We start from the raw sequence: 23,330 nt of genomic DNA on the forward strand, positions 1-23,330 counted from the left end.
CCAACAGCTAACTAATAAAGGCTTTAAAAAATTTTATTTAAATCTTTTACATTTGTTTTAGCATTTGAAGTTTAAAATTTGGTCTTTTTGGTGTTTTATGTAACAAAGGGTCCTTGATTCTCCACAATAAACTCTTTACGGATCCCTTCAACAAGGTATTATTTTCTCCAAATCTCAAGCAAGTTACCACACAGGGGAAGTATGTAAGCTCAAACATTAAGACCATCTACGACAAAGATTGTTGTAGATAAAAAGCTTTCAACAATGTTAATAAATATGTATTATCAGAAAGAAAGTATCTGGTAAAGCAGTAAGCAGGGACCAGACACAAAGATAAGCCTATGCCATTGCAGCATTCTCTTTAAATTCAATTTGCTCTGTAACCAAATACATTTTAAAAACTAACATACCCACTGTTTCAGCAGCCAAAATGAATTTAGAGCCAGAAAGAACTATGTGAGGAATCTACTTACGGGTGCCAAATAAGAGGCCAGGTATGAAACAACTAACCTGGCTCAGACATATAAGAGCTGTCCATTCCAAACCATAAGAAATGGAAAAAGACACATGCATACGGTGGAGCTCCTTACCATACATTATGTATGGATCAATATATCCCTCTACTAAAGGAGTTGAGACAAGAAAATTACTTAACAGCTGGAAAGTAAATGTGTCTTTTGTGCAGAAACCTTTTTATTGCTTCACTACTGTCTGGGTGCAGGAGATCTACATTTTCTGTTGCTGGACTGTCAGGACTCAAGGATTGAAAAAGACCTCATGAATCAAGTCTATTCACCTGAAACTGCAGCTTTTTCTCTTCCTCATTATCATACATCAAGATTCATCATAAATGGATTCTCTATAAAAGCATCAAGACCAATCTTAGAACAGACTAGAGTGCTGTTCTACAGCACCACTCTCCTATGTAGCAAGGAGGCTTCCTGTAATTAGATAAAAGTTATTCACAGCCATTTAGCATTCAGCTGGGCTCTAAACCAGCCCTGGTTTTAACTATTAATTTTTTATTATTATTTTTTTAAATCCCTGGTGTTTACTCACCTATCTCTAACAAAACTCATTTTTAGCCAAACAAACCATACTCTTCTACTTTCCTTTTTTAAAATAGACGGCTCATTCTCCTGAATAGCCTAATAGCTCTTTTATACAAGACCTGGAATAAGCTTCTTTTGTAAACATGAATTATCAAATTACAGTTCAAGTCTCAGCAGAATCCTGTAAAATGTTACTGAACATCCCAAGCCGTACTAGGAAAAACTGCCCTGATATATTTTATGATCACAGTAACCTTTACAGATACATTATACTGGAGATAATACTCATCTTGTGAGTCAAATAGCTTGCTTGTTTCCTCCTCCTCCTCCTTATCAAGTTTCAAGTGAGGAGATCCCCATTTATAATTTATTAATCTTATGCATGACCTTGTATTGTATATAACTGCATTTCACCCAGTTCAGGGGTACCATTCAAACAACACTCCTGTAGACAGTTAATACATGTTCTTGTTGATCTTTTACCACTTCTGGAATACAGATCTCCTACTGCCATTGGAATTGTTTGCATGATCAGCTTTGCTAAAATGCCAAGTATTTCTAGAATATCTTGATAGCTGAAAGATACCTGAGTGCATTGGTTACTGAGTGATTAAGGAGGGATATATTTACACTCTAGGCTAGCTGTGCATCATGCTTTAGCATTCAATCCTTTCCTATTTCAACCACAATTTAGAACCTAAATAAAAAAACAAGTAAGGTTATATTGACTCTGCTAAAGCTCTTCAGAGATAGAGATCAAAAACCAGTCTTTACTATGCTTTGAATTTTATGGCATGGAGGTAGGCAACATGCAGGTATCTGGCCTCAAGACTCCGCTGCATACTTGCAATTCCTTACACCTGCATTCTCTAGTCCTTCTATTTACTTCCCACTGGCCTTCATGTCCCCCAAGGCTATAACCTATATAGACATAACCTTACATGACATTCAGCCTCTTTTTCTACGTGACATGTTCCCAGGCACTTCAGACCTCCCTCCAGTTCTCTGAAGCTGCACAGAAACATTCACCTGCAAATGTACTACTCGCCCAGACCCAGCAGCACAACACCACCATACAAGATGATCCAGCGACACATTTATGTGCTTCTGAAAAGAACCCCAAACCCCACACCCTTCTATTTAACTGCTGTCACCAGGATGAGACTAGATTCTTTCTCATCAAAAATAATGGATCTGTTTTTCAGATGAGAGGATGAAGCTCAGTAACTGAAAAAAAATTACAACACACTGAAATTCTATGAACATAATACACAGTTGGAAGGCATTATGGGCAAATTGGTGCTGTGGATGGTATTTTAAAGACCTGTCAGAGAATGAACTGGGGAAACAACCTACAGATAAAGCTGCGTGGGCCTGTGAATAAGATTCCTAGTCTATCATGTGTCATATCTTTGCTGGAAAAGAATGCAAAGAAACTTGAGTGTGTATATAGCTGCATTTAAGAGAAAAGATAGGGTATTTTCAAAGGTACATTTTCCTCCTTTCTATGTAATCTTTCCTTGCATAAGAATTAGAAGGGTGTAGTAAGCATAAAACCACACCCTTTTATTGAAAAGGCTACATAAAAATCATGACAGATTTACAACCTGTGTAGAAAAGCACTGTTCCAACACACATGGGCCAGAAGTCCACAGTAAGAAGTGATCAAATCATCAATGATCAGTCTCAATGCCTCATGCTTGCCAGTCCTCTTCTATCTATTTGCAGTACAAGTCAAGGAAATGAGTGGACGTTAGGGTCACACTAGCCAGCCTTCTGATACGCATTTTTATTTTTCACCTCTCTCAGCAAGTGACTTTTAAAACTCATGCTGGAAGAACTTTAACTGGTTCCAGTTGTTCAGACTGCCTTTGTGACCTACTATTTTAACTCATTGATGCATTTCTTAGTCACCAGATGCTCCCCAAAACTGCACTGCCAGCAGTGTCAGACTAAATCAGAGCTAATCACTCTGCTTTTGATCCCTTACTACCCAATTCAGAAAAAAAGTCTCTTTAAGAAAAAAATAATTTAGTTGCTTAAATTTCCAAACTCGTCTCGGGACTTTAGGCACTCCAAGGATCTGCCTGCAAGACAGCTTTATTTATATGTAGTATCTTTTGAAAAATGAGTAAAAAGTCAGGTGAGATGTAAGATTCAACTTACTTTAACAAAACAATTATGTCATAAATGCAAACCTAAGTACATTTCATATAATTTTCTTTATCTACCTGCTGCTAAAGAGTTTTACTGAAATGTTTCTTGGTTGTATAAACTGTAAGAGCCAACTGTCAAGAGAGTGGTGTCTTTTGGAGCACAATTTCTTCAAGGCTAAAGCAGCTGAAGATGTAACAGACTAGCACTTCACTTAAATGCTGTCTTTCAAGAGACTATCTTAAACACAAACTCTGGGAAATACAGAGAAGAGAAAGGCTGCCACTCTCTGTAGACACATCTTTCTCCTTTTATGTTATCTTCAATTTTCAGTCTGATTCTTGGAAGACAAGGCTGCAGTATCATTAAGTTACAGCACCTAGACCTACATAGTTCTTTCCCTGCCCTCTTCCTGGGAATTTGTATCCACCTGATTTAATTATTTTGTTTGGTTTTTTGGTTTGTTTTTGGAACTGGCATGCTAAAGCTGTGTTTTACAAGTAGGGCTTTTCCTACTTTGGGACTCTGTCTCAGCCCACAGTCCTGTTGTGGTCTTTGTTAAGCACAGTTGTTCTACTTTAAGATGACCTGCCTGTGTGTGACAAGATTTTTCTAGGGTTGTTGCAATAGTTCATTATGAGGAAGTTATCACTATCCTACTCACAGTAACTTATATCTTACTCAATCTACAATTCCATAACAACTCCTTTTAAGAATTATTAAAGAAGCAATAATATAGACTATTGGTTTAACATTTATAGTTCTTATATGCAACTCTTTCTTTGGTTGCCTTGAAAGGCACATCCATTCTACCTTTGAGTACAACTGTCAAGATCATCCAAGGGAAACACAGCATACATGAAGATGGCCTATATGTAGAGCACTAAAGGGAAAGGATAAGTGAAACTGCTGGAGAACAGGCTACTGGAAAAACAAATGGAGAACAGGCACAGGAGATAAACCACAAAACAGCTGATTAACCAGATGGGGAGGAATTGGGTAGTCAGCTTCTCTAGTAGCTCTGATGCCATTAACTTGAGACCCATCTACCAGTTATAGGGTGCTGTACAGTCACCTGAAAAAAATCTGAGGCTCTTTGGGTGGTGTCATAGGGCACCTGCTCTAGACAACTGCATTTTCTAGTAGGACAACTGAAAAGCCCTTTGCCGAGTGAGAGCTGCCTGTTGGCAAAAAGAAAACAAGAACAGCACTGTGGAGAGCAGTGTTTACTACCAGTGAATTTGGCCCTTCCAACTCTGCTTGAAACCCCATGTAATTACACTGTTTCTTAATGGCTTTAAGTGGCTGAACTTACACGCTTGTAATTGGTCTTTAACACACATTACACGGTAGCTGTTTATATTTGTGCACAGCTAGCCTATATGTTTGTAATGACCTTGTTATCTTTCTCCTCTTCTTCCTTTCCCTCATTTGGATAATAGACTGCTTTAGATGTAAAACAGATTGCTGCATGTCTGCAAAGGGAAGAATGGGAAGTGCAGTTATATTACCATGATTTTAATGAAGTTGAAGAGTGTCATGATCATGTAAGTCATGCAAGCTGACAAAACCTCAGTCATTTAACAGACAGTCAGAAAAAGACAACCATAATCATTTACTATTAATAACACATGCACAGCCATATCTATCAAGCCATGTGCTGCTGATTCATCCCTTAGGAAAAAAGCAAAACTAAGAACAGACTAAAAACATCCTTCGATTCAAAGTTATAACTTCAGTTAGATACTACATTCTGGCAAGGAAAGTGTACCCTGACCCAACACAGACAAAATAGCAGCCTTGTACAGGTGAAAATGAAGGAAAGGGATACTAACGTCCTGGTCTCTTTCTGTTGCTATCTTGGCCACAACAACTTTTAACATTGAAGTAGAAAGCATGGAGGCAGAGCAGTGTCAGGCCCTGTAAGCTACTGGCGTGGTTGTGGCAACCTGAGCATGCGTGGGGAGCTTGCTCTGTCTTGATGAGCTGTGGAAAAATAATATCTGGGAGAGTTGTTCCACTGTCATGAAGACTTTGGTTTCCTTCCTAATCCATTTGTCACCCCTCACAATTACCACGTGCCTAACAGTGGTCCACAAGATAAGGCAGCCACTACTCTTTGGAGTACAAATAGAAAAAAGGGTAAATCAAAACTAATTCAAACCTAGTTCTTCGTTAACAGTAATTTTTTGGTAGAAGTGTGAATACTTTCACAGCTACCACTACACGTCAAGGATGTAGCAATACAACTTGCATCTCACAGGATGGAACTATAAAGAAAATTTCCAGGGGTCTCATCTAACAATCTGCCGCATTTTCCAACAGACAACACAAAGAAGCCCTTTATGCACAACGTTCTAGCCTTTCCATTTTTATGAAACCCAGTGCAAAGGCAATGTTTTTAAGTTTGAGTTTCTATAAAACTAGATCACCATTTGTTTTTAAAGAATTAGATAATAAAATTGTGAAACTTTTTTCTCCATTTAATAAGTTAGTTATCTTCATGAAACTATTATTTCAATCAACCAGATTGCATCCAATTAAGATACAGAAAACACTATCAGCATGTTATTCTAAATGTTAGGATATTACGTGAAAATACTAAGTAAAATCTTTTTCAGACTCCTCTACCTGCATCTCTTATCTCTGATTTAGTTCAAATTGCAAACTACTTACATTAGACAAACCTTCTACTTACATTAGAAACCAATAAGTGATCCTATATACATTTTCCCCTCTTTAGCCCCCGCCCCTGGTAAAGCAAGTAATACAGGGCTATTTCTTTCACATCAACAGCACCGTCAGGGAAGAAATCTGATGAACTGACTGCAATGCCAGGGGACTACTATAATAGTGCCAGACAGAGACCTATCAAGCTTAACATGCTTCATACAAGACTCATCCAACTGATTCCAGACTCAGCCCACAGTAGCACCTGAATCTCAGCAGTTTGAGTTAATGCTTCCCAGTCTTGCAGGCTAGATACAGTCATAGAAACCAAGTTTTAGGGGCATTCTCTAGCTGCAGCTTAGGGCTGTAACTCCATTCTTAACATGCACCTCCAAGTACTGGTACCATCCTTGTAAAATGTGAGATGTTAGAAGCTCATGGAAATGGATGAGTTCAAAGAGTTCAAATGCTTGAGGACAAAGACATTCACTGTGGGCACAACTGAAACAACACACTCAAATGAGATGTTGTCAGGATGTAGCCTTACTTATTTCAGCTTATAATAACCAGGCTTTAGCTCCAGAATGGAGACATCTCATTTAGGGATCTAAAATTATGTGTCTGCATGCAAGTTAGGACTTTAAACTCCCATTATAGCAAGTGGAGATCTAGTCAGTACAGACAGTGGAGCCTGGAGAGCTATTCAGTACAAACTGATGTCAGCTGAAATGCACTGACTGTACCAGCTAGTGACTAAATCTTCACTAGTTATACTGGGAGCTTAGATCCAAGGACACATATAGAAACACACATTTAGACACCTAAAATTAGATGACTTCAGTATGCAGCTGAAGCACTGATATTTCAAACAAATGTCTCCAGAACCTTCCTACAGTCAGGCTGGGTTTGCAGTGTAGTGAAAAGAGGGAATAAAGGAGGACATTAGAGAAGATTAACAAGGGAAGATTATCTGATCAGAATATACAGGAAAATGAGAGAGGAAAAGGAGAACCTGACTGAACACCCTGTAATGAATATAGTAAATTATAAACTCATTCACATCGCAAAATATGTGAAATAAGTCAAGATAGAATAAAAGTTAGAAAAATATCTAATAGAAGAATGAGAAAACAACCAAGAGAAAAAGGTTAGACATGTTTTGTCCATATAAAGATATTAGATCTTTTAAACATATTTTGAACAGCAACCAATAACAGAAAATTTAAGTTTTCCTTAAAACACACTGCAGCCAACATTGTGAAAGAGATCTGAATTAATGCACTTCCCTTTTAATCTGGCTTTTTTATTTGTTGCTGCAGAGGGTGATAAAACAGGTCTAGTTTGCTTTTTAATAAAACTTTTGCTAAATTTAGTTTATTCTGGGAATAGCATGTTTCAGAACATCCTAACAAAGTGGGCACAACAGTAATGCAAGCTGTTTTGACAGAGAAGCAGCATAATAAAGTAATCTTTTTCCAGCAACAGTTTCTTGTATCATCCCATCAAGGGCAAAAGACGACTGGGATCATCAAGACCTGGTAAGTTATCAGACTTAACAGAGGAGGAGGTCAGGCAGTTCCCAGAGAAGGCTGAGGGAGCTCCGTTACAAGGCTAATTCTCATGGCCACTCTCAGAGCAGAAAGAGCCAGATCTAAACAACAGACTTTGCTGTGGTTAATTCTGGTCAGAGCAATGACCTTGTTTTGCACTACTTTCCAAGTTTTGTTGAGTTAGTAAAACAAATGTGAGAGAGGGTCCTGAAAAGAGTGAAGACTGACTCTGCCCTATTGCAAATGGGACTGCAGAATCAAGTAGATGTACCCGAGCTAGCTATAATTCATCACAGTACTAGCAGTAGTACTAGAAAAGATGCAGCAGCAGAGCTTGCATGAAAGTTTCACTTGCCAATAATACTTGAATTATGGACTAGATTTCTGTGTGCCAAAGGCAATACATGAGCCTTTTATATGGACTACAGTGAGGGCTTAAATCCATTGTTATTTCTTTACCGTACCAGAAAGATATTTGCCATATCTCCATCCAACTTTTATGTTAACCTACCTGTTAAAGGCAAAGGGGCAAGTCTGACAAAATTTGCAATGTCATCCATGCGCTCTGTTTATCACTACTCTAAGCTATAAAAAAAAGCAGCTCCTACTTACAATTATTTTGGAAATAGATAACTAAAACTGCTACAACCACATTTCTTGGCCACCTTCTCTCCTCATCATCTTGTTGCAATACAGAAAAGAATCAAGTCTCCTCTGCAGTCATACTCCTGCATAGCTGACCAATACCAATGTTATTTTTAGCTTGACTGTAGGTACCTGAAAATACAAGCATCTGTAAAATAATTCTAAAATGTGTATATTGAAGATAATTTCCAAACAGAGGTGCTTTAAAGTTAAGCTACTCCTAGACTCAGCTATGAAATCCTACTTGGATATCCTCAACCAAGAGTTAAGTGGCTTTAAGTCACTGTAGCTTGCTGTGACCTCACACTTTCAGTTGACTTGTCTTAGCTTTCCTCAATACCTTTAATTAAGGCCCTCTAAATACCTCTGATGGAGATCCTAAAATTAATATGTAGAAAAGGATGTTAATCTAAGTATCCATATCTAGTTTCAGCTTTGCATATCATGTTTAGTCTTCTACAGAACTCACACAGAAGGAATGGATAAGGCAACCTAAGTGGTTTAGCATTTAGGGCGGGTTTGTTTAGTTTGTTGGTTTGTGGTTTTTTTGTTTGTTTGTTTGTTTTTTGTTTGGGTTTTTTTTTTAATGAACAGATGTATAAGACCCTACAACCGTGTCTTCAGAAGGCTACGGTGGAGAAAAGCTGTAAAGCATCTTTGAAGATGAAAAGGAAAGGAAATAAACTTGCACATGTCATCACGTAACATCTCAGTATTTAGAAATGAGAATCAGGTAAATGAAAACAAGGATAAAGAATCATTTTCTTCTTGGGCTACAGAAAGAAAAGATCATGCAGAGCAGCTTCCCTGGGTGGCTCCAGTAGGCTGTTCTTAATGGAAATACTATAGCACTAAAAACTTTGTAATACACATTTGGGTTCATACTTGTAAGGGTTCATTATCCAGGCTCTTAAGCTACCTAGAAGACTAGAAATAGTCTAGAAGAGAATTCTTGTTAACAGTGTTGTATTGGTTTTGCTAATTTGTTCCATTACTATAGATATATATATTTAAATAAATATTCTTTTATTCCTAAACTTTGCTAGTGCTAAGGCAGATGCCAAAGTCCCTTCTGAAGGCTTTGTGGCAACTTGTAAAGAATTTTATGACTGGTCTTTAACCACCTGCAATATTAATAAATTAGTTTTAAATAAAAATCAACAGAAGAGCATCAGATGATACCGAGAACAAAATAAATCTAGGGTTCCTTTTGGTTCAAATGTGCTTAAATAGCATTTACATTTGGATTTTAAACTGCTCAGCTTGGTTGCTCTAATACTATCTGAAAACAACCAAAACCACATGAGACCTGGCAGCAGATAACAGTAGACAATAGACTGAGAGCTGCCCTGCAGTGAAGGACTTGGGGGTACTGGTGGATGGAAAACTGGATGTGAGCCAACAACGAGTGCTCACAGCCCAGAAAGCCAACCGTATCCTGGGCTGCAGTATAAGCAGCATAGCCAAAATGTGATTATCCTCTTCTACTCCACTCTTGCAAGACGACACCTGGAATATTGTGTCCAGCTCTGGGACTCCAAGTATAAGAAGGACATGGACCTGTTGGAGCAAGTCCAGAGGAGACCATGAAGATAATCAGGGGGCTGAAGCACCTCCCTTATGAGGACAGGCTGAGACAGTTGGGGTTGTTCAGTCTGGAGAAGAGAAGGCTCCAGGGAGACTTTATTATGGCTTTTCAATATATGAAGGGGGCTTATAAGAAAGGTGGAGCGAGACTTTCTACTAGGGCTTGTTGTAACAGGACAGGGGACAATGGTTTTAAACTGAAAGAGGTAGGTTTACACTGGGCATAAGGAAGAAATTTTTTATGATGAGGGTGGTGAGTCACTGGCACATGTTGCCCAGAGAAACTGTGGCTGCCCCCTCTCTGAAGTGTTCAAGGCCAGGCTGGATGAAGCTCTGAGCAGCCTGATCTAGTGGAAGGTGTCCCTGCCCACAGCAGGGGGGTTGGAACTAGATGATCTTTAAGATCCTTTCCAACACAAACCATTCTATGACTCTAACAGTTTTATTCACACAGTATTCTGGGTAGAGGTTTGGTGTTGCAAAGCTGAAGTTAATCTTAGAATGAAAAAAGTTTGTGTTTCACTACTGTAGTCTCAGAGTTGATGTGATCTTTTGCTCTTGATTTCCTTGAAAACAGTTTTCAGAAGTATTTTATTCCTTATTGTAAAGAGAAAAAAATGATATTAAGATTGCTTAACTTTTATCCCAGAGACTAACATTAATACTGATCCTTCATTTCATTTCAAAGCATGAAGTATTTATGACTCATTCTAATTTACATACATTTTCTTATTTTATTATGAAAATTGCAATTTTCCTTTGTAGAGACATATAGAACATGGTCTCTCTTATTATGTCAAGTAACATTTAATAGCCCTTAGCTGTAACTTGGGACTGTTATAAAATGTACTCAAGATGAGTCATCTTCATTCATTTATTCTGCAATAGGAAGAATTCATGAATGAGTGATCTGCAGTAATTCACTTCCACGAAGAGAGCCCATTCATACATTTCAAACCTGGTTTTCTGAATCACTGTAATGTAGCTGATTATTTCACTATAAGAGCAAAAAATTTTGGCTTAAGGAAAGTTTCCCACAGAAGTCTGAGTAAGATATAAGAACAGTTTCATAGATATAAAAGAGATCTGAAAATAAACATTTTGGTCTAACACATGGATACACAGACAGCTATCTTCCTATCTATGTAGCAACAAAAGCACAGTGTCTTTGGAAAGTAAGAGACTGATAAATGGTTTAAATTGAAGTTGCGTCAAGAGGGGGCAGAAGTCACTGCTATCAGACAAAGCAGTAGGTTGCCAAAGAAATATCTTATAAAAATCAGGAAAAAATGTCCATTTGCACACAGAAATGCTCATTTGAAGCTGTATTTAAGTTAAAATATGTACAACAGAAAAGCAAGTAAGGTCCAAGATTACCAAATACAGGAAATACAAAGCAACCATTTTACAGAAATATAAGACACTAAGAATAAAATTTTAAATCATCAAAACTCCACCAGAATAAAGGATTTGGATTCACCAAGGAAGAAGGGTCCCTTCACCACCACTGCTCTTTTGCCAAACTTTTTTCAAACCAGTTAATAATCTTAAGAGCCTTTTCACCCAATCTTAACTGTCATGGAAGAGGCCTGCATTAAGAAGTCAGTTCTCAGTTACCATAACTCCAAAACAGTCAAAGCATTACAGATCATCTGAGAGTTATACCAGCAAACAGATGGTAAGTCAGCACAGAGACCTCAGTATAAATGCAGCATTTTCTTCAGAAGCTTAGCTCACAGAAAAAACACGGTGTGCTTCCCCATTAATTGGTGTTTTAAGTTTTCATTACTTCATTGATTCAAGGACAGCTCTAAAATAATCACTTTATGAACATCTCTCCTTTCTCCTGGGGAGACACTAACTCTCCCTGTTTTCAAGTTGAAAAGTTTTACCTTATGTATAGAGTATCCAAAGAAAGAATAGTTCTTTTTACGAATAAAATAAAAACAAGAGCAGCACCAAGACTGATGGAGCATCTTAATGCTTCCAACAGACAGGGATATGATGCAAGAAAATACAATTAACATTATGGTTAGATTTATAAACAATCCATATTGACTTCAGCAGACAACGTAATCTCAAGGTGAATTCACCAGCAATAAGGCACAAGAGAGATCTAGAATTATCCAAGAAACAGTCACTTACTAAATCACCCCAACTACTGTATCTGCATTATCTGCACTTCTATTGGGGATCTATCCAGAAGCAGCTTGCTACCTCTCACCTTTTTTTTTTTTTTAGTATCATACCTACATAATTTCGATTTATAAAACCATGCAAATTGCCTTGCAAGAACTTGAATCTACATTTTATCATTTTCATCTGTGGTCAACACGTAACATTCTGAATTCTTACTATCCTTTGTAATCTCTAATTATTTTTCCTTTTCCTTGGATATCTTTTGGTTAAGACTTTACTCCAAAGAGACAACCTAATTGTTAGCCACCATTTTGCTAAGTATAAATTAGAATATGGACTTAGAAAATTTTCTGTTCCTTAAAAAAAAAATTGTATTATGTTCAGCATTGAACTGAAGTCCTTGTTATTGAACATCCCACAAAATATCAAGTAAATGAAGTTCTCAGAACCAGTTCATTCTCAAAAGCAAACATCAGAAATGAAGATATTTGTCTGGTGGTCACTTACCATTACATTACAAATAAATGTTGTGAATGATACATGTAAGCTTTACAAGCCTTATTTTGAAAGGGATAAGGGAAAGCCTGTAATAAAGTATTAAGTGAAAAATCTTTGCTTGTACTAATGTTTTTCCTCCAGATGGATTCCAAGTGTGATACAAGACAAAAACCATATTAATTGCAATATATTTGTTGTACATAATTACAGTTTTTCTGTGGGCAATATGTGCTGTGGTTTTGCAAAGTAGTATACAAATACACATTTTTAATGTATGTAATACTACCTCTCTTTTTACATAGTAGATCACAGAAAAAGCTGTGTATGCATTCTTTGCAGAGACTTTTAAGTCAATACAGTCAGAAAAGAGTATAAAGGTGGGTAAACATTTACAGGAAAAACTAAGATTGGAAAAAAGTATTAAGATACATTTTAATGACTGAATTAACTTCCCATTGATTGCATCTCCACTGAATTTCAGCAATCTTTGCTTTCTTCGTGCCTTTTTTAAAGTAAGCATCTCCGCACATTTACAAGGTTTCCTCCAAACTGTACTCATTATGTATTTCCACATCTTTAACTTTGATTTGACCTAATAACTGAGTGCATACAGTGAAGAAAATAACAGGGAACTGATGTGAACTTTCTTTCTTTAGAGACAATGAATTCTCCTGTGACTGTAATATATTTTGCAGACTGGTCATCCATTCTGTAGCCAGGTCAAGGGCAAACTATGTTTGAGAAGCTGTGGCAGAGCAAAAAGGACCACCAACACCAAATTACTCTCTATAACGTACACCATCGGAAATTGTTCACTTTATACAAATCTCTATGGAGAAAACAGGAGACGTTCCTCATCAGTTACAATACATACAATGATAAAAGTACAGCATCAATTACTAAGGGAATTTTAAGCCAACAAACCTAAGAAACCAAAAGGTAGAAAGATCCATCGGCATAGTGCTGATAAAACACAGAAGTGTCTCAGGAGTGGCAAAACCAGAAAAGCAATATTCATAAGATCATATGCAACCTGGATTCCGTACTAAGATTAGTGAATGAACAGATACGAAAAGCCTCTGTGTCCCCTGTTTTACTACCAGCTATAAAATGTATTTTCATCTCCTGGAAGAGAGAAGGACAAGGAGAATGTCAATATATGACAGGAGGTTTGCAAAAGCAGTGGAACTGATTTGGGATGCAGGTTCCTAGATTGCCAGTGCCATTTCTCAGAAAAGTTGTAAAGAATGTACCTGAGCTTAAACTTAGCGACTCCCAGGAACAACTCTCCAATAACTCCTCACACACAGTTTCATATTTAAAGCATGAAGAAATCAGCAGCTGAATCAAATCACAATACTGAGCTACCTACTCGGAAAGCAAGAGGAAGCAAACAAAAATAAAAGCCATACAATGAAAGGTTAAAACCATAAAGATATGATCTCAATATTTTTGCAGTTCATCACACACTTCCTGCTTTGAAGATGATCATACAAGAAAAGTGTCAATTAATTTCCCCCCTGTCCCCCCTCACTAAGCCCATCTGATAAATCAAAAATAGAACCAAAAATGCAAAGCATGCCACTCAATAACAGCCACATAAACTTTAAGAATTGAGGATATAAACTTAATTACAATCTAAGAGCTCATTTTAATCAGCTATTTTGTGGTCAAAGGACCTGTCTAAGACACTGGAAACCAGACCTTTCCTCTCAGACTGTAGAGTGGGGAAAGGAGCTGGAAAATATTTGCTTCTACTTCCTGTAACAGTATCTGTTGAAGCTGGGCCAACATCCAGAAAAAAAAGAAGGTAGGATTCATTGGCCCAGAAGATAACAAGAAAAAAAAGTGACCCCACAGCTGAATCTGTGGATACTCTCTTATAGCACAGTAAAAGTGGTATTCTAAACAGCAGCAATAGCTGACTGCTCATTTCTTGCAGCTGTAGATAGGCTTAACTGGTAGCTATTTTCATTCAGAATAGAAAACAACATCCAAACTGACCATTGCATATGGGGATGCTATGCTTAGACAAAGCATTTATATTTTGAAGCTGCACTTACTAGACCTCAGAAAGGACACATTTTGGCCCCTAGAGATATAATGAAAAACTAGTACCGAGATAACAGACAGCTACTGTTGTGAAAGGCAAACAATGTCCACCTGACAGCAAAGAAAAAAAAACCAACTCAAACCAAATTAACAAATGTAGCTTTTAATTTGAGGTCTGTGTAATAAATGGCGTGAGTCAAAAGTTGCTACAACAGTACTTCCCTGTTTGCTTTGCAAACTAAAAATGTTCCACCATTCCCCTCCCCAAGAATTTAATTTCATCTAGTATAAGAAAAAGTACTTTGTTTATGGTAGTGAAATCTAAATCCAATGATCCTTAGCACATAATCTTTTAATTGTCAGTCTTTTACTTTCAAAACCACAAATTGCCTTTTATTAATCCTGATGCAGACTCAGGAAGTATTAAAATAAATTTATCAGCTTTACCTGTAATGCACTGAAACTGTCCATCTTCTCTTCTTATTGTAAATGCTTCCCCTGGATTAACTTGCACAAGAATAACCTTAAAAATAAAAGAGTGTTTACAACCATTACACAGGAATACGTTACAGAAGTCTGGTATGTGCAAAAAAAAAGTTTTACTGGGGAAAAACAGCTTTTTTTTTCTGGTTAGTAAATACATTAATTTTCACTTCACACTGCTTGCTGCCTTCATCCCACAGAGAAAGAGATAAGAGCAAGAATACACACAGATATTTTTAAACAAACATTTTTCAAAGAACCAAGGAGAGAATAACAACTGAGTAAAACAGTACCTGTACAAATTTTATTTTCTTGATTGCTTAGTATAATTGAAAACCTATTTGTACAGTTTAAATTATTTCAACAAATTACATTAACTTCAGCATTAATCAAACTAAAGTTTCAGAAGGAAGTCTAGCATTCCCAGTGTTTGAATTTTCATCATAACCAATATCGTTTCATTTCTTTCTTCACATGATCCAAACATGTCCGTACATTCATTAATGATAAAACATTATTAGCAGTCATGACAAAGTGCACCAGATGCACAGCATGAAGCAATATGTAGTTTTATTTATCCTAATTTTGTAAACCCAAGCAACAGAAAGCACACTTATCAGTCAAACTAAACAGAGGAAGTTTCACATGTACCAGAGTAGAAGCCTGTTACCATTTTAGACTTCTGTTTTCTCATTTGTAACCCGCATTTCTGTGAGAGAAAAAGTTAGTAAACACAAAGAACCTAGCTAAAACTATGAACAAAGGAAAAAAACCCCACAACAGAAGAGCAAGCACATTTCATAATTTCCTTTCTGGACACATCTTTCTTCTGTCTCCCTTGCACATGTCTAAACAGAATGTATGTCCTCTTCCTGGTGTGAATCAAAGAAATATTATCCCTTTATTTGATAATAATATCAAGGGATATCAAATATCCCTTATATTTGATGATAATAATAATATGATAATATTATCATCAAAGAGATGATTATTATACATGTCTTCAACATTATGGACAAAAGTTTACTCTGTTAACTTGCTAAAAGAAAATAAAATTGATCTTTTTTACAGAAAAGGAAAACAGGAAACTTGAGTATTATTATTTTACGAATACCAGAGAGAAAGGAAAGGGGGAGGAAAAGGCAGAAATCATATGAATTATTCTTCCTCTGGTAGACCAACTTTACAAATTAATTAAAAGATGACAAGTTGTACCCTAACACAGCTGCAACTTCAATGAGATATAATAGAATTTCACATTTCCAAACTTGGGCCATGTGATTCAATGGTGATTTAGTTTTGAGCATGGACTTTAAAAATACTACTTTAAGTTGTTTTATGTGGTACGGTGCTGTTACTGGAGAAAGATGTCTCCAGAAGGTTTAGGCTCTTTAAGAAAAAAAAATTAACTATATCAATATCTACATTTTATCGTGCTAATAAATTTTCCAAATCTTCTAAAGTGTGTCTGAATATAAAATTCAGTAAGAATTAGCATTCATAGTATAATCTAAACTTAGAAACAAGAGGATTTTAGACATGAACTTCAATTAAGACTTACAGGTCTTCACAAAATATGGTATTGCCATTTTATTTCAAAGTGTTTGAAGGCAGCATTTCAACAACTGGCTATAACCTTCAGAATGTGACGAAGGAGAGAAATATGAGTGGACGGGCTCTTACAATTTCTTTTTCAGACTCCCCAAGCAAGCATAACTTTCTGAAGACAAATTTCACTGATTTACTCTTCCCTCTCTGCTACAGTTGGAAGTTTTAGCTTGAAATTTAGACTGGAATAAAAGTACCTAAAGGCTTCACAGGAATACATGACAATGCCTTTCCATCTCTTATGTGTGGGTTGGATAACTGCATTTACCCAAGTCTTTTGACTGATTTAGTATGTCCTAACTCCTGAAAGAAGCCATTCTGGCTGCAGCTGAGAAGTCCATCTGTACAATTTTCAGCTCAGTATTCTTGGTCTCCACCATATGTACTATGACAAGCAGAAAATCCCTCAAGTTTTAGGGCAATGGCTGGTATAATTCCTTTAATTCCTATTTTAAGTAACAGGGAATGGGGAATGACAGGTATTCCTGCACTGTTCCCATTTTTTCTCTGTGAGTACCTGAGGTTGGTAACAGGCAATAATGTTACCTTGGGAACCTGCTGATTTTTCTGCCCCAGACCTCTGCTGCAGGACATCCAAACTGGAGGCTCCAGCTAGCAGAGTGGACCTGAGCATGGGAATACACATACTGGCCCAACTGCAGCAAGCAGGCCCTGTGCCTCCTGATTTTCTTTTATAGTGGTTTCTCCTGTGTGAGTATCTTTGCTGTTCACAGCTAGCCTAAGAAGGTAAGGGCTCAGCACACCAGCCAGGGCGTAACACAGTGAGCAGGGGTACTGCTCAGCAGCATCTTTGCCATAAGGCAGCAGGTCTCCTGATGGAGTCCAGCACTACTCTGACCCTCAGAACGTCATCAGATTTTCACATCTCTGAGGACATCTGACTTCCATTCAAAAGGGTGGTGAGACTCACTGACTTAATGAGGTTTAATTAGATACTCAGTTCCCAGGAACAGGAAATAAGAGCCTTTTTGTCAATGGACTATTTGTCTACTTGATGCCTCACTGTCTATTTATTTCACTGGCTCCTACTTTCAGCCTTACTTTTATGTTGTACGTTTACATTTGTATTTTACAATGATTCCAAGATAGGCTGTATTTGTTGCCAAGTGTGCCAAAAGAGTCTGAATCGGGGCTGAAGTAATTTCAGAACTTTCAAGAACTGCTGGCTTGAAAAGTCTTTGTGTTGGGGTAACATGTGTCAGTGTGACCAGCACGACCAGCACTGGTTGCTGGACCAGCCTTATCACTGCTGAACCCCATGGAGTAATCACTGCTTTGAGAAGGACATTTTTGACACCTACCACCTCAGCAGATGCAATCTAAAATAAGAAAAATTAAAGCTATGCACAGAGAGAGATAGCGTGACACCTTTCTGGTCAGAAAAGATATTATCGAAGACAGACACTCACTCACAGGGATTCCCTCTTATCTAACAAAAGTCATCTGCACATAACCAAAGACGCAAGAAAATTTCTCTAAAGAGAAAGGTAACATGGATTTTTCACAGCATCATGTGTTAGGTAAATAAAATCCACAGGTTGTTTCATAGCTCTTTCATTTCATTTCATTCTAGGTGGCTTTATACAGGCTGGAACATCTCATTATCCAACACACTGGTTCATGAACCCTGACATCAGTACTTATGAAAACCAAGGCCCTCATCTTTCATGCTGAATATTCTAGACCTTGATCTCCTTCCTCTCTGGGCAAAACATTCATGTTGGCTCAAACTACGTGAAAAGCTTTGGAAAAATCTGATGGTTTGGCCTTTCTTCCCATACCTCAAGCTTTTTGTGACAAATCCTGATGCTTTACTCACAGCATTTAAAGTTTTACTATCCAAAAGCTAACATGCATTATTCTATTTCTAAGATAACTACAATAATCTGAAAAAACTCATTTGTGATGCGTCAGTCTCGGTAGGAGCCACCTTTAACACAGCCACTTTTCAAAAGCTGTTTCTCTTTCTAAATCAGCAAAACACTAATTAAGGATTTCACAAGCTTAACAAAATAAGATGACCTTAAAACACAGGCCTTGATAGAAGCTCTAGAATCCTGCAAGCACTTTTAAAGCATAACCAACTATAACAGAACCTAATAAATTTTAAAACTGTAATTTCTCTTTGTGCTAACACAACTTTGACTCAACATATTTTTGTTTCAAGTTCAAAACATGTTAAGGCATTGTTATGAAGAAATGGGAGTATTAGGTCAACAACTAACTGTATGTCAGTTTCACTGGGACTGTAAATTGTTTCCTTTAAACAGTTAATGATGATCTACATGACCCCAATACAGTTCCTCATGAAAAACAGTACAGAATCTTTTCCCAGAGATTAGCATATAAGTTGACAAGACTGCAGCTATGTATTTATGCTAAAAACAGTTCTTGCATAAATAAAACAAAATGACCAGCCCAACAGCTTAAGGTTGAAATACCTGAAACATCAGTTGCCCAACACTGTCAGAACTTTAACAGTGAAGTTTCATACTTTTCACTGGCATTTATTCTACAAAGGATATTTTAGAAGACAAATCCAGATCAAATGAACAACATACTAAACTTTGTAGTAGTTTAAATAGGTATGGATTATAGAGGTTTCTTCTAAGCACAATATTGAAAGCAAAATCCATCCTAAAAACATAGAAAGAGTTTACAAAAAGGAATAGTATTCATGAAACCCCCTTCTTAGCATGGAATACTTGACTTTGTTTCCTGATTTCAAAACATTTACTTTGCTGCCCATCCACTGTCAGTTCAAGATACATAGCCTGGACTGGCAAAGACCAGCTTCCTAACAAAACTGAATCATGCCATATATTAGAAAGCTCAGTATGTTTTTCCTGAACTTGCTGTTTAAACTCAGGCAACTGCTCAAGCCAAATACAAACATAAGAAATGTCCTCATGATCTAGGTCAGCAGTCCAGGTCAGCAGTCCATCCAGCCCAGTACTTTGTCTCTAATATATCAAGCTGTTTAAGGAGAGCAAGTGATCCAGGCCACTTTCTGCAGTCCATCTCTGTTATTGTCCATGTGTTTGCCTCAAGTCTTTGAGTTCACTTACGCTTTGAACTGCCTCCACAACCTCATATGGCAGCAAGTTCCCAAAGTTCACTTTTTAGTCATTTTAAACCCATCTCCTACTAGTTAAATGTTCCCTAGTTTCTGTGCTATGGGATTTGCTGAACAACAGTTCTGAGTAAATTTCACCCACCTCCTTCAGTATTTCTTAAGCCTTGGCAATTTCCCCCTCCTTGTCCCTAGTCTACAAACTGAGGAGTCCTCATGTTTCTGATCTCTCATAGCAGAACTGCTTCATTCTCTTGACCACATAAGTGGTACCTAAACCCACATATGTATTAGAAGAGTAATAAGCAGTGCTTGGAAACATTCCCAGGTGTTGGAACAGTCACCTGCAATGTTAAAGTAGACCTGAGCACCACACAGGCTGATGCCAACGAGCAATCTTTTCCCAGACAATACTAGAAACTGTTCCTGAGAGCACTCTTGCCAGGCAGTTTGCACACACACACACACTCTTTCTGGAAAAAAAGATGGTTTACTAGAAATGAGTTGTTCCATGACACTTAGTCTCTTCGACATTCTTTAGCACACTCAAATTACTAATATATAAGCAATTCCCAACAGTAGCCTGAAGAAGCATTACAATCTCTTAATTAACTTTGAAAATCTATTCTTCACCTTAAATCACAATTTGAGCAGATCTTATGATAAATACACCCTCAGAGCACAATTCTAGATATAGAAAACTATTTTATGGTATTTCTCACTCCAAAGAATCCCAAGTTAAAATATAATTTTTATTATTATTATTATTATTATTTAATTTATATTAAAATATAATTATTATTGTAGCTCAAGTAGTATGATCACATCCCACAGAGACATGCAACATTGACTTGGACAGACTACTATCAACAGATATGATGATAATTTAACAATAATTTCATCTGAAGATCTCATATATGATTTAGCTGTACCACATCCGTGTGAGCAGGATGAGAAAGTATTCTGATTTTGCATCTAAATATCAAGGGCAGTACAAATGTTAAAGAGGAGAATGCTGAATGTTTCTTGTTTTTATTTAGTAAACTCTTTAATATCTGCAAGAGATACTACAGGATGTTTCTGCAGACTGAACCAGGAAAGGAGCTGAACGTTTTTTCAAGTTTTATCTTATTTCTAACACTGAAGAAATTAATTTGATAAAAATGGCTGGAGTCAGAAAAAAAAAATTGTAAGACCAAGAATACAAACAAAAGGTGGGAAATCTGTGCATGGCAGAGTTGTAGCCACTTTGACTCAGAGAGCTGCTCTAAAAAAAAGGGAAAACTTAAGGCCAAATGTTAAGACTTATCTCCAGAAAGGTCTAGAAGTAGCTTTTATCAGCAAGAAGCAGAGTCTGCAGAAGTCAAAGTAAGATTCTTAGAGGTATTTTTGCTCTACCAATATGGTCACAGCAATGTTTTTTAAAAGCAGAATGGCAATGATAGAAAATGTAGCTGATTTATATCTTACTAATCCTTGTCTTTATGAATACAGAATACTTCCATAAGCAGTCTAACATTTTACTTGTGCTAGATGAATGTGCAGCTTATTTCTTCATAGGAGCACAGGGGGACAGAATGGAATTTAAAATACCAAGCTAGCTAATCCTGCTTTGAACATGTTCATTTGCACTCTAATTAAGGCCCAAAAGCCCATTAACTCCACTGAAATAACAATTAAAAATGACCATTCTGTCAGTAAGATACACATTTCTACAAGCATCTCTACTTGCACTTTCATCCTACTAATAGAAATAGTGACATATTCACAGATCGCCAGATTTCAAGATAATTTCAGCTATCTGACGGGAAAGAAAGGCAGCATCAGACTTGTGGCATCATCAGAAATGCCTATTTACGTTACAACAAGCAGGGAAAAGTTTTCCCAGTTCTCTCGGTCACAAAAAGAGATAAACTATAAATAGGCTTCCACCATTAATGACTGTTCTCCATCAGCTGGTTAGTAAGCAAGACTGAAATAATCTATGGACATTGTGAAGTACCAATACCAGAATCAGATTCATCCTGATAAGGGTCCTAGATGAGGTGAAAGACTTGCAGAGCAGGAAAGCAAAAAGCTTAGGAATAATCCACAAACATTTTACTTCACTGTTTTAAGGCAATAACTTTCCATAGCAGAAACTGGAAATACAATTAGAAGTCCAGACTACTTCTGTCTCTACAGAGGAATAAAAAGCCAATAAATAAAACCTAAAATAAGTCAATGAGCTTTAAAAACAAAATTTATAAAAGATGTCACATACCAAGTTTAACACATTTTTCTTCTTCTGATCACCATTATACATGAGCAAAAGCAGCTCCCTGAATAAAAGTCAAAGGCTAAAAAAAAAAAGGCTCCCTCCCCAAATACATACACACACAATACAGCCAGCCAAAAAACAGTACCTCAAAAATATTTTGCTACTTCTTTCAAATACATATATGCAGTGGATCTGTAAGACAAAAGATATTGGGGGAAAAAACCTACATATGCAAAATATTATTGCTAATATATCATATATAAAGCAATAATATTTTAAAATTATTGTTCAGGTTCTAGAAGTTTAAATTTAGTGTGAAGTAAAAAAACAGGCCAACCGACCCAAACAACAAATTATTATGTCTAGAAGTATACTGGATGATCTTTCACACAGACACAAAGCAAAACAAATCCAGAATTAAGATAGTTGCCAACTTTCTCCTCCACTCTGCTCCATAAAGTTATGAAGACCTACTTAATTTGGGGAAATTTCTGCAGATCAGATTTGAATAAGGTTTATGAGAGAGATTCTAGCTTATCCTTACCACATAAGGATGATCTTAGGTATCATACATTTTACAGCCACAGTTCAATTATTACCTGAATTTCTAAAAGGACGGGACTGACTGACATACAGTTTCTAAATCTAAACCAGCATAAACACCAAGAGATTCAATTTAGATACAGTAAAATTTTGGTTACGTTTGGTATTTACAGCTACATTTTCACATCTTTTGCATCAGGTAACAAAATGTGTTGCCCGAATAAGTGCTTTTATGCCTAAAAGTTTCCCTGTCTGTAGATGTTATTAGCTACTGAATTTACAATATAATTTAAAAATATTTAGTTTTCCTAAAACCTATTGGCTTATTTCTAGCCAGCAAAGTCTTAGCTGAAAGACTGAAACTATCAAGAGTTAAGAGAAATATTTTTGCACTTTCATTAAAGAAAAATCTATAGACATCAAGTTCTCTGTGTCTCTTCAAAATATCTTAGCTCTCAAATGCATCTTTCAGCACCAAGGACTATCAGCCTTCTGAAGGGGAAAAGAAAAAGGTTAGGTTTTTTTAATCCTGACTGAGGCTAAAGAAACCAAAGAACATTAAATACTTTGTGTCAGGTGTGAAGTTGTCAGATAAAACCATTTGAGAGCTGCCACTCTGTTCTCTATACAGGCTAGCACTGTCTACTGCCACAAAGGCAAGAAAACCAAAGGAAACAAGATTGAATTTCAGTGTAAAGGGATATTTGGAATCCTTCCCCTCTCCCCAGCCACCCCCCACCTCCCACTGAAGGGGAGAGGAACTGAATGGGTTACTTGGTATCTTCCTCTAAGTTAGTTACACTTCGTGAATTTACATATTTTCCTAGAATGAGTGAAATCTGGAACAAATTTTCCAAGTTAAAAGCCTCTGAATATACATAACAAGAATGCTAACAGATCTACCACTAAATATATCACAACAACAGAAAAGCAATCCTTCAACAGCAAAGTCAATTCATAGTCATAAGAAGGCAAGGAGAAGGGGGGGGGGGGGA

General features: G+C 36.9%; 1 protein-coding gene across 2 annotated transcripts in view; it reads right to left on the bottom strand.

The window, feature by feature from the left end:
• Nucleotides 1-23,330, bottom strand: part of FNDC3A (fibronectin type III domain containing 3A) — a 103,937-nt gene that overhangs the window by 66,977 nt on the left and 13,630 nt on the right. The window contains exon 2 of one of the 2 annotated variants that reach the window (XM_026841371.1): nucleotides 14,795-14,870. The exons of the other annotated variant lie outside the window; for it this stretch is intronic. Coding sequence (XP_026697172.1) covers nucleotides 14,795-14,870 — 76 coding nt within the window. The remainder of the gene's footprint in view (nucleotides 1-14,794; nucleotides 14,871-23,330) is intronic. 2 annotated transcript variants of the gene reach the window in all.

The sequence above is a fragment of the Athene cunicularia genome (assembly GCF_003259725.1).
Source record: "Athene cunicularia isolate RWA chromosome 1 unlocalized genomic scaffold, athCun1 chr1_part1, whole genome shotgun sequence".
NCBI lineage: Eukaryota > Metazoa > Chordata > Aves > Strigiformes > Strigidae > Athene > Athene cunicularia.